We start from the raw sequence: 11,908 nt of genomic DNA on the forward strand, positions 1-11,908 counted from the left end.
AATTTAGTTTTACTAAACATATAATTTTAAAATATGTGCAATAGATTCAAATAAAATTATATTTTTGTTATTTTAACAATTTAGTACAAATTAAATTTCATGACTACATTTTATAAAGTTTGTAACAGGTAGGTATATAACTAATTTTAAAATAATTGAATACCTGCTTATTTGTTATGTCAGTATTATGATTTTATTCTTAATGTTGTAATTTTTCAACAAAACATAATTATTATTGAAACATAAAAATGTCGTACATTCTAAAAATGAAATACAAAATGATATTTAAAATCTTAAAAAAATATTCAAATTAGTAACTTAAAATTTAATTTGACTAAAATAGAAATTCCAAATAAAATATTTGCATTCATAATCATTTTTCATGTTGATTAAATTACTATATTAAATAGATATTAAAATTATTCTTTTTAATGAATATTTGGTATGAATATATTAATAATAAATATTTTATTGCAACTAATTGCAATAAATTAAGTAATAAAATTTTTGGTACTACGCACTTACAACAATATTATGTTCGCCATACTACTAAGTCGAATAATACAGTTAAAATGCTATTTATTAATATTTGTTCAAATTTGATTCCTGTGTTTAATTTTCTGTTTATTGAGCAAAGTGTAATAAACTATACCTCAATTACTATGTTACTTCACGAGTTATTTGTTTGTAAATTATTTGTTCAATTCTAAATATTGAATGGTAATTGAAATTAAAAAGTTTCGTAAATAATATTATACATAGTTATAGCATATAATTTTTTTTGACCTGTTTTTATTATAAAATGAAATTTTTTTTGTTCCATGAACGGGCAGTTTTATTACAAATTGAGGAAAACAAGTTACATATTTTGTTTCTTGCTATTCCCTACTTTTTTAGAATACTTTATACTAGAAATTTGTCTTACGCAATTTTGTTCGTATGTAATTTTGTCTTGAAACCTATTAAAGAATATCGTTTTAAAAGTTTTATCAAAACATAAATTTTATCTTTAATGTTATATCATACTTATTTTTAATTAAATTATCAGCATTAAAAATAACAAAAACAAAAAATGAATATGTACATATAGTACATTGCATGTGTAATAATGAGCGATAAAATTATTAAAATAATATAAAAAACATTTTTAAATTCAATATCTATCATTTTTCAAATATTGTTATCTACTTGTGTTTAAACATCTATATCGTTATCAGTAAGTAATTTTTCTGTAGATACATTATTTTCAGATACTTGGTAAGATTTAATTTTTCCCAAGTTCACTACGGGACTTTGTGTGTACAGGTATATAGCAACTGAAACAATCAAAATTGACAATGCAGTATTTAAATAAATCGGTATTGAAAATAATATGTAACTTAAAATTGCTGTAAAAACAAGTTCCAGCGCGCTGGCAAAAGTTTTTAGTATAGAGTTCATGTATTTTAAAAAAAAGCTGGTAACTATACCAATCGCAGCATTGTTGAAAATAATAATAATTACAGTAATTCTGCATAAAGACTTTAAACTATTTAAAGAAAGGGCATTTAACAAATTTCCTTGCAACAAAAGTATCACAGCATTACAAATTATAGAATCCAAATACATAAAAACGTTTTGTATAAAAATATTAACTTCTGAACCTCTATCTTTCAATAAGTATTCATTATATACTCCTGCTAAACACGAACAAATTGTCTGAGCTAATATAAAAAGTGTACTGATTCCCAAATCAAATCCTCTCATATTTTTTGAAGACATTCCATGATCTGCTTCAATGTCATCAAAAGATTGAGTTGTTTGATGAGGACTAGTAGAAGACTGCTTCTCCTCCATGGGACTAAAATTTATTTGTTTAATCATGCATCCAGTTGTTAATAATAGTAATGACAACCATTGCCTTTGATTTAAAGATTTTTTAAATATTATCTGAATGGAAAAACAAAAAAACAAATTTTTGTATATTGACGGCATTAAAATATTATTCAAATTAAAAAATTACCTGAAATAAAATTCCTGTCACAACTACTCTAAGCTGCAACAATAAATAATATGTGGTAGGGTCGAAAGTAGATAAATTAACAAAAGCTAGATTATTGTAAAGACAATATAAAAAAGCCGGTACAAAATATAACATCATTACATTTAAATCTTTAGCAATATCTTTGAGTAAATTTTTGGGAGAATTTCTGTTCAAAATTGGAATAACTAGTTGAAAATTTGTGGTAAAAATTTAAAATATAAAAATAACTTACTCTCGTGAATATAAGGTAATAGATATCAAAAGCTTGCATATTTCCGTAAGCAACACAACAGTTACCGTGTCGTAAGTATATGAATTATTTTTTTCTTGTGATGCAGTTACTAAGAGACCTTTCAAGTAGAAAGTTTAACTTTTAAGATATTATGTATCATAAAATTAAAAACAATTTTACCTTGACTTACAAATAATGACATATAGCCAATAAATATCATTATGCTTAATTTACTTGGAAACAATTCATTCCAAATTACACCCATCTTGGAAGGTATATTCGAACGTTTCAATAGACATACATATATTATTGTTATCTTTTATTTATTTTAATTGTGAATATAAAGAAAATACATTAAACATTTGCTGTACTTTTATCTTTTCCCATATTGTTTTGGTCCTAAAACTCTTAATATGTATAATTGCTTAAAATACAAAATCTTTTTTGTGTTCACATTGCTTTTATTAAGTTCATAACTTCACACACTATTATATATATGTATATTAACTGTTCCTTAATGAAAATTTTATATTGGCTTCTTTATTAATTTTAAAAATCAAGAAAAAATTATTCAGCAAATATCAGTTTGCCGTCCAATCCATAAGTTTTAGAATTTATATCACATCATTCCGCTCGATCTAAAACCAACTACCCTTACTATGCAATGCCAAAAGATTATATTATAGTAAAAGTCAATATCAATTGTTTAATAAAACCTCAAATACAACAATATTGATCAGCTGTAAATTTTATTCGAATACAATGTGACCTACCTAATCTATTTTCTGAGTAGTAAAATTATATAGCAATATGCCTGTTTACGCGTCGAGTTTCGAATGAATGGTTGACGTTTAATATTTCAACGTATGTGAACTATTAACGCAAAAATCATCGTTTAGCCACAGGTAATTGAATATATATTTAAATATTTGTTATGAAAAGTTTAAAATGGCCATTTTCACAATAGCATCTTTAAATCAAGTGTCTGGTAAATTTTCGAGCCCCGAGATCATATAACTTTTTTCCATTATACCTTTAGGTGTTTTAAAATTTTTCTCTGAACCCCATTGAATTATCATTTGCATGTAGGAGCTGTTACTAAATAAAAGTGCACGTGGATTGCAAAAAAATTCGCATTGCTGTTGCGGATTCCTGAAATTTAATTGCATATAGTATGCACTTATAAATGAAAATTTATAAAAATATGATTTCTAATTTGATAAGGTAGCCACGCGATTATTTCAATAATATACATTTAAATAAATACAACCAATTTTTTGACACACACATGTTAAATTAAGCGTATATTTTATACCCATTTGTATTGTATTGTAGACCCCAACGTTCACGTCGAAAATTATTGATACGTCAAAATTACTATAACGCGCAACCTTTAAGATTGTTTTGATGAAAGTTTTCAAAGTAACACGCCAAAATAAATGCTTTCTTTTACAATATTCTTAAATTTGTATTTGTGTTCTCTCATACTTCTATATTTTGAATTAAGTGACATAAATGAAGTACGCGCCCACGCAACTTATTGGAATTTTTGATTTTGACTACACGTAGGTACATAATTTTTCTGTTTTTTGGTTGTTTCTTTTTTAATGCCAAATTAACCTGCTTATTGTCAATTCATAAACGTGAAGAACGAACTAAAAAATTAACAACAGAAATTTTTTTTGAAAAATAATCTTGAATTTTCGAAACTTAAAATTTAAACAATACAAACTTGTTTTAGAAAAATTTTATGCCCTCATAATATAATATTAAATAATATGCATAATAAAAATTTAGCAACATGCGTCATATTACCTGGTGTGTTTTCGATATGCGTATTATGCGTGTCTACTTATCCTACGCACTACGCACCTATTGAAGTTGATTGTTGATTTCTAAAAGAAATTATTTGAAAATATAGGTACAATCAATATCTTTTGATTTTTAAAATTATATTTTGAAAATCAAATCAAATTCACAATGAATATTAAATTAAAACTTAGAAATACCCTGTTTAAAAATCCCATAAAAATGTCAAAAGTTTTATTGACAAAAGATTGCTCATGTCAAAAATTGTTCGTGTCAAAAATTTACTTAAATAATTTCTTTTTTTTTTCGATTTCATTAATTTTTCATTTAATAAAATTTGAACTTGTATTTAAAAATATTTTAGTGGATAATTCTTTTATTTTTTAATTTTTATTGCACTTCTTAGTAAAAATAATAATTTTATTTAAATTAAGTTATTCGATAATTTGAGTTATCCAAAATTTTTTAAGATGTTTGTGACAATTAGATGAAAAAAATTTTTTTGGTGAAATTTTTAGATAAAATTTTTTATGCAGGAACAGAAAACAACACATTTTTAAAAAGAATATAAAATTATAAAAAAAAAGTTTCTATTTCTTCGTATGCAAATATTCACTTTATTTTTCAATTATTTCAGTGTTGCGAAACTGCTTTAAAATTACTTGTGAAATGTATTCTTGGATAGTTAATTTGCTAATTAGTGCATAGCGTAAAATAAAATTACCTAGTGAATTTTTGATGTTGGATTAGGTTACAATACGTATTGAAACTACCACTTTGAAAAGTAATTTTATCATTTTCAAAAATTAAAAAGCAAAATAAAAAAATATTGCATAAAATTTGAGTGAAAATTTATGTAAACTTCATTTGTTACTCAAATATTTTGATTTTAATCAAATAATTTTTTAAAATTTATTATAATGAGCATATAATATGGAACCAGCAGATTTCTCCATTACAAGTAATAACAGTCAGGATGGTATGAATTTGAAGAATGTTAAGTACTTAGTAGGTCTGTAATAAATTTATTTCCTTAATATATAGAAGCTTCAGACTTCGTTGGATATTCAGGAGAGCATAAATTACATAGCTCATCAGGTTCTAATGGAAATAAAATTAATACTAATAGATGTGAGCTGATCAAACAACAATATGACCAAGCAATGATAGAGCTAAACGCGGTAAGGAGGCAATGTTCGGAATCAGCCCGTCGTTCAGATGAAATGGCTTCTATGCTTGGATTTTATAAAGAGCAATATATAGCTGCCATGAAGCAATTAGAATCATCTGCTGAAGAACACAATAAGTATACAGAGGTAACAAAGGAAAATGCTAGACTATCTCAACAGAATATGCTTCTTGAAAGAAATTTGCGTCGCTTAATGGATTCAGTTAAACAACAAGAGGGGGAAAATGAAAATGAGGAGGCAAATCATTCTATTCCATTTTATAATTATTCTTATCGAGGAAATAACGGTAATAGTGGTTGTCCAGTAGTTGATTTTTCCAATTCTAATAGTAACAGTAATGCAAATAATAATACTGTAACGTCTACTCAAAAGTGCGATAGCTCATGTTACGTTAAATATGAAAAATTTATTGAAGAAGCTCAATTATTTAAGAAAATGTATTCTGACATGTCAAAAGAAAGAAACAATGTCGCTGTTGAAAGAGATAAACTACATATACAACTATCAGCAACTATAGATGAACTAGATAAATCGAAGAAGGAGTTTAAGGTTTATAGAGATAAAAAAGATCAGTTCATTTCCCAACAAGTAATAAAATTTATTTAAAATTTTTTGATATATTTTTTACTTTTTAAATACATTTTTAATTTTCATTTTCCAAAACATTTTTCTAGGAAAAAGAAATGGAAGAAATGCGATCAGTAATGCAAGCTCGAGCAAATGAACTCCTTACTACAAAATTTCATAGAAATCATTTAAAAGAAGAATTGAATCAGATTCTATCTGAAAGGGATAACGTACTACAAGAGCATCAAAAAATGAGTGATGATTTAACTGCAACAAAAAAAGAATTGGACCAGAAAGTTAAAGATGAAATCAAGTTGCAAAAAATCATCGACGACTTACACAAAAAAATTCAATTATTGGAAGCACGGGAAAGTTCTTGGAATGCAGAAACGCAAGAAAACCAAACAAAGGAATTAGAAAAATTGAGGAAAGCTTATGAAAAACTTAGAAATGAAAAAGAAAAGTCAGATAAAGAAACTGATATAGCAAAGAGTAGACGGGATTGGGCGATTTCAGAACGGGAAAAAATAGTTCAAGAAAGAGATTCAGTAAAGCATTTGTGTGATGAGTTACGCCGTGAAAGGGACACGGCAGTGTCAAATTTACTGGGAGCTATACGAGATAGCGAAGAAATTAAAAAACAAAATGATGAATCTCAACGGAAAATTGAAAGTCTAAAAGAACAGCTAGAACAAAGAATTAATTCAAATTCGACTTCAAGACAAAGTTTTCGATGGAGCTCCTTTGAAACGGATGATGTATTAGAAGTCGAATTGTGTAACTACAGAGAGGATGACGATATTGGCTTAATTTTAGACGATACGCATAACAAACAATTAGTGTGTGGCATAACTAATTGTTCCCCAGCTTTTGGAAAACTTAAAGTAAATGATGTAATAGTAAAGGTTAATGATCTAGATTGTCAGGCAATTTCTAAACGATTGGTAGTTGATGCAATAAGAAGTAGTTCTCCAAGATGTTTACTTCTTGTTCAGCGACCAAAACAAACAAAACGCCAATTATACACAGTTCATTTGAATTTGCAGACTAATCAAAATATTGGTATGCACGTAGAAACTGGTGTTTTCATATCGAAGATAGAAAAAAACTCAATAGCTAGTTTTGAACCAGAATTAGATGTTGGGGATAGAATTTTGAGTATTAATAACAAATCAATGCAGGGTATTCAATCTGCAAAAGAAGTCATGAAAATATTGGATGATCATAGACACGATTCGTTAACAATAGTAGCGTTAAAAAATGTTCAGGAAGGAGGAAATTCATGCATCAATGGCTTAAAAAATAGAAGAATGACCAATACCTCTGCCCAAACGGACTCTAATGAATCAATGCACAAAGTAAATTTAGTTTTACGAGTATATAACTCAACTTTTTTGAAATTTTCCATAAATTTTCTTTCCCAGGTGACATCTTCATCAAAGCAACCATTTTTTACCGAAATGATAAACAAATTTAAGAAAATACACATAACTAAATCCGGACCAGAGGTGGATCACTTAAGCCAAGATAGTGCAACTGGTGTTTTAGCGGCTTTGGACTCAGTAATTGATGAAAATTCCGAAAAGCATATCTTCAAAAGAAGTAAAAGAAACAAAAAAGAAAAAGATACTGGAAAAAGTATGGGTACTTGGCCTAGAGCCACGATAATAAATTCTACACAAGAAAATCCAACTGGTACAATAGTGCACCGGAAAAAAGAACGAATTCCCGTCCTATCCGTATTTACTGGAGGCGGTGGAGGTACGATTGAAATTGATAGTAATGGAAATCAGTTAAACAGAGTACCACAACATGGCAGCTCAAGTAGTTCAACTGGCTCCAACGCAAAGCCGAAACCTAATCGAAACTCAAATCCAATCCCATTGAATTTATTTCAAACAAATCCGTCTGGTGCATTTTCTCATAGACATTCAGTGTATACTTCAAATTTCGATCCTGAGTCTCTAATATTGGAGCAATCAAAATCGGCCTTTTCTCCCCCTCCATCTCATACTAAAAAGAATTTAGACGCAAATTTAAGGATCAAAATGCCTGCAGATAAATACGGAACGGTTGCCACAAATCGTCATCACGCCAATAACACCATACATTATCAAAATCGATTGAGCCTTAATTTGACACCATCCGATAATAATTTATACAAAAATAGCGGTCAAATGACGCAGCAGCAACATCACCAACAAAATCATCACCAGTCATATCAACCTAATTCATTGGATTTTTTAGGTAAAAAACAAGTAATTGACCAAACACCTGGTCTACCAGGACAAATGGCACAGCATTCAAAATCTCCTTTTACCGGAATAAATTATGAAATAAAATCTCATCCATCAGGTTTAACCACAGGAAACCCAAATTATTATGATGTTATTTCACTCAAATCGCAAAACTCTATAGACTCATTTTTAATGCAAAAGACTCCCCTAAGTTTACAAGACCGCTGTAATAATTTTGCAAAAACTCAAGTTAGCAGAAGTGTTTTAAAATATCCAAGTGATAGCGAAAGTATCGGCACAGATACTGTTTTATCGCACGGAAGTACTGTGAGCTCTCAAAACCCTAGTGTAACACAAAACCAGTTTTTTCTGAATACCCATTCAGGCGTAACTTCATTTAATAGACACACGCCAATATTTTCAACAAATTTTCCTAATCATATGTACAATTCTCCAAAGATGAAAACATCAAATACTCTGGTAGTACCAATTAACCCACATTCAATAGATCATACCCAAACTTCTGTTATAAAAAATCCTGTCATAACTGAAATTTCTGGTGGAAACAACTCAATCGGTCATATTGGGGGAAGCTCATCATCAGATAAATTTGATATGGACTATTCTCCAACACCAATAGTACCAAATCATCATTTATATAACTCAACAATTGATTACCAATTTAAAAATCAAATCATACCTATGAAGAATAGTATGATCAACAGCATGGTTGAAACAAGTAGCTCAATAATGCCTACACGTGATCATGACGAATGTTCTAGTGGTTATAATCCAATATATGAAGGCGGAACTTTTCCAAGGAAAAAAGAACATCAACGTTTTCGAATACCATCTAATCATAGCGTTACAAGCAAAGGCAGTGGCGTTAAAAACAGCACTGGTTCAATTGATCACCACAGTGAACGTGGTAGCCCAATGCCTACCGTACATGTAGAAATACTAAGCCATGGTGCACAAAAAAGGAACTCAAATATTTCAGATTTTTTATGTCCAGGCGATTTAAGAAGAGTAACAATTGACAAAAGTGACAAATCGCTTGGTATTACGATCTTATGCAATAATAACGGAAACGGAATTTTTGTGTCATCGGTGCAAGAAAAAAGTATAGCCAGTAGAGCGGGATTGCAAATTGGAGATCAACTTTTAGAAGTTTGTGGAATTAACATGAGACAAGCTACAAGTGAAATGGCAGCTCAAGTCTTACGTCAATGCGGAAACTCAATTACTATGTTAGTTCAATATAATCCAGAAAGTAAGTTTGGAATTTTACATAAACTATTAAAGTATACCATTAAGAAAAAAACTTTTAGAATACGATGTGTATAATAAAATGGATACAGAGCAATTAAATCATTCAGGATCTCCTACGCCTAGAAACTCTCCTCGACCAGCCGTGCGTCCATCAATTGCCACGTCTCCTCCTACTTCTTCTGTTACATTATCTTCTTTATCTAACACAGCTCAGAAACCATCTAACATGGTTTCTGTTCCAATGAAAAGTCAGAAGTTTGCGGATAGCTTAGAGAATCAGTCAGATCATTCAAGTCAAGCTGACATATCTGGCAGTATTTTTGAAGAAGATCCTAGATTTATAACTTTGCCAAACCATAAAAGCAAAAATCTGGGAATCAAATTATTTGGTGGCAATAAGGTTGGTATATTTGTCCATGACGTCCAACCTGACTCTCCTGCTTATTTAGCCGGAATTCGAAAAGGCGACCAAATATTGGAATATAATGGAGTCAGTTTAAGAAATGTAACTGCCGAGCAGGCAGCAAATGAAATTTCAAATAAAATAACGGATACTGTTACCATGTTGGTTCAAAATAACATTCAAAGTAAGTTTTCGTCTCTTTTGAACTTATCAGTTTTAAAATTGAACTTATATTTTTCTTTTAAACTCTTCTTTGACATTTTTATTAATCAAGAGCTAAATATGATACAAGATAAAACTGGAGATTCCTTTTACATTCGTGTTGGATTCGATCGCACTGGAGATTTGAATGATAATGATCTTCGTTTTATAAAAGATGACGTTTTATATGTGGATAATACAATATTTGGTGGCAATTTCGGACAATGGAGAGCTTGGACTTTAGATGAATATGGTCATAAAAGGGAGTGTGGTTTGGTTCCAAGCCAAGCAAAGTAATATTTTCAATTTTAATTAGTTTTATACCGTTTTATATCTCATATACTCAATGATGCTGTAGGGTTGAGGAAGAACTTAGATTATGCAGTGACGGTGTAGAATGTGAAGGAGGTAGTACTCGCCGTGGAAACACAACCGCACGCAGATCATTTTTTAGAAGGAAAAAACATCAACGCAGTTCGTCTAGAGATTCCAAGGAACTTGCAAGCTTTAGTAACACACAATTGAGTTATTTTTCTGATTCAGGAATGTTAAATGACGACGGTGGAATTTTGAGTTATCAACGTGTTGAAAGATTAGATTGTCAGTTTGCAATTTTTTTGTTCATTTCCCTTTTCTCTCATTTTGTTCAATTTTTAATTTAATAGATCCTACATGTCGACCAGTGCTAGTATTAGGGCCATTAGCTGAATATGTCACTGATCGTCTTACTATTGATTTTCCTTTATTATTTCAACACTGTATTAAAAAACAGATGGATTATTCAGAAGATGTGATGAAGGAAGGAATACAAAAAAATATATTCGTTGACTATCGTCGTAAGGGTAATAAATTCGAATGCACAACAGTAGAATCTATCCGAAATAGCTGCAAAAACGTAAAACAAATACATTATATACTGAAATCTAAATTTTATATTAATTTATTCTTAATTAAATTTTGTCTAGAATCGGCATTGCGTACTTGATATTTCAATAACTGCTGTTGAACGCTTACAACGATTACAAATTTATCCGATTGTATTACTACTTCGTTTCAAATCAGCAAAACAAATTAAAGAAATTAAGGATCCACGTTATTCAACTGATAAAATATCAGCAAAAGCTGCTAAAGAAATGTTCGAACGTGCCTTAAAATTAGAAGCGGACTATAAGCAATATATATCAAGTAAAAAATGTGTTGAACTATTAAGATTAAATTTACTAAAATTTTCACTTTTAGCGGTTATTCCTGCTGGGGTCAATATAACACACATGAGTACACAGATCAAAGCTTCTGTAGAAGAAGAACAATCAAAAGTTTTATGGGTACCCATTTCAGGTTGCTAAATATTCGTATTTGGCTTGAAATTTATTTATGAAAAAAATCATTTTTACCAATATCAATTTTTTGTTTAATTATTTGGGTATTATTTATTCGTAATTCAATTTATAGTGGAAACTTTTAAATAGATGGTGCTAAAATAACATTAAAAGTTTTGATATAAATTTTTATCTAAAACTTATAACATTGTTTATAAAACGCAAGAAATGCCTTAATATGTTTAGTATAAAAAAAAAATATGCTAAACCTTTATCTTTATATGACATCAATATTTTTTAAATTTTTAAATCGTAATAAAAAACTTGAAAATTTTATTTTCTATTTTTGTAGTATTTAAATGTATTAACTAATTATATTTAAAGGGAAAAGTGCAAAAAATTTTCTCTCCAATAATAATTATAAGAAAATTTGTTATCAACCAATAAAACCATTTATATATACCATTTTTATAATTATATATAAACATATATACAGAATAAAAATAATAAATCAAATTTTGGTGTTTTATTTTTATATTCGGGCTAAAAATGGCAATATGGACAAAGTGTAGTTTAATTAATAGAGCTATGTAGAAATAAAAAATGTGAATAAACTCTAAAAAAATTAAAAAGAATTTTTTTAATATTTTACATA

At 28.8% G+C, this 11,908-nt stretch overlaps 2 protein-coding genes across 2 annotated transcripts; one reads left to right on the forward strand and one right to left on the reverse strand.

Annotated features, from left to right (window-relative positions):
* Window positions 1-435: 435 nt before the first annotated feature.
* LOC129615024 (UDP-galactose transporter senju) lies at window positions 436-2,951 on the reverse strand. Its single transcript, XM_055530068.1, has 4 exons — window positions 2,436-2,951; window positions 2,256-2,373; window positions 2,003-2,189; window positions 436-1,929 (listed from the first exon to the last, which is right to left on the reverse strand). Exons 1-4 carry the CDS (start codon window positions 2,518-2,520, stop codon window positions 1,195-1,197), a joined length of 1,125 nt encoding a protein of 374 aa, XP_055386043.1. The 5' UTR covers window positions 2,521-2,951; the 3' UTR covers window positions 436-1,194.
* Window positions 2,952-4,476: 1,525 nt separating this feature from the next.
* Window positions 4,477-11,657, forward strand: LOC129615218 (disks large homolog 5). Its single transcript, XM_055530319.1, has 10 exons — window positions 4,477-5,043; window positions 5,109-5,842; window positions 5,929-7,179; window positions 7,246-9,331; window positions 9,390-9,917; window positions 10,008-10,227; window positions 10,293-10,534; window positions 10,600-10,829; window positions 10,900-11,119; window positions 11,174-11,657. The coding sequence occupies exons 1-10, from the start codon at window positions 4,998-5,000 to the stop codon at window positions 11,278-11,280; spliced, it is 5,664 nt and encodes a 1,887-aa protein (XP_055386294.1). The 5' UTR covers window positions 4,477-4,997; the 3' UTR covers window positions 11,281-11,657.
* The last annotated feature ends 251 nt before the right edge of the window (window positions 11,658-11,908 follow it).

Source organism: Condylostylus longicornis, unplaced genomic scaffold (genome assembly GCF_029603195.1).
Source record: "Condylostylus longicornis isolate FDR11 unplaced genomic scaffold, ASM2960319v2 ptg000135l, whole genome shotgun sequence".
Taxonomy (NCBI): Eukaryota; Metazoa; Arthropoda; class Insecta; order Diptera; family Dolichopodidae; genus Condylostylus; species Condylostylus longicornis.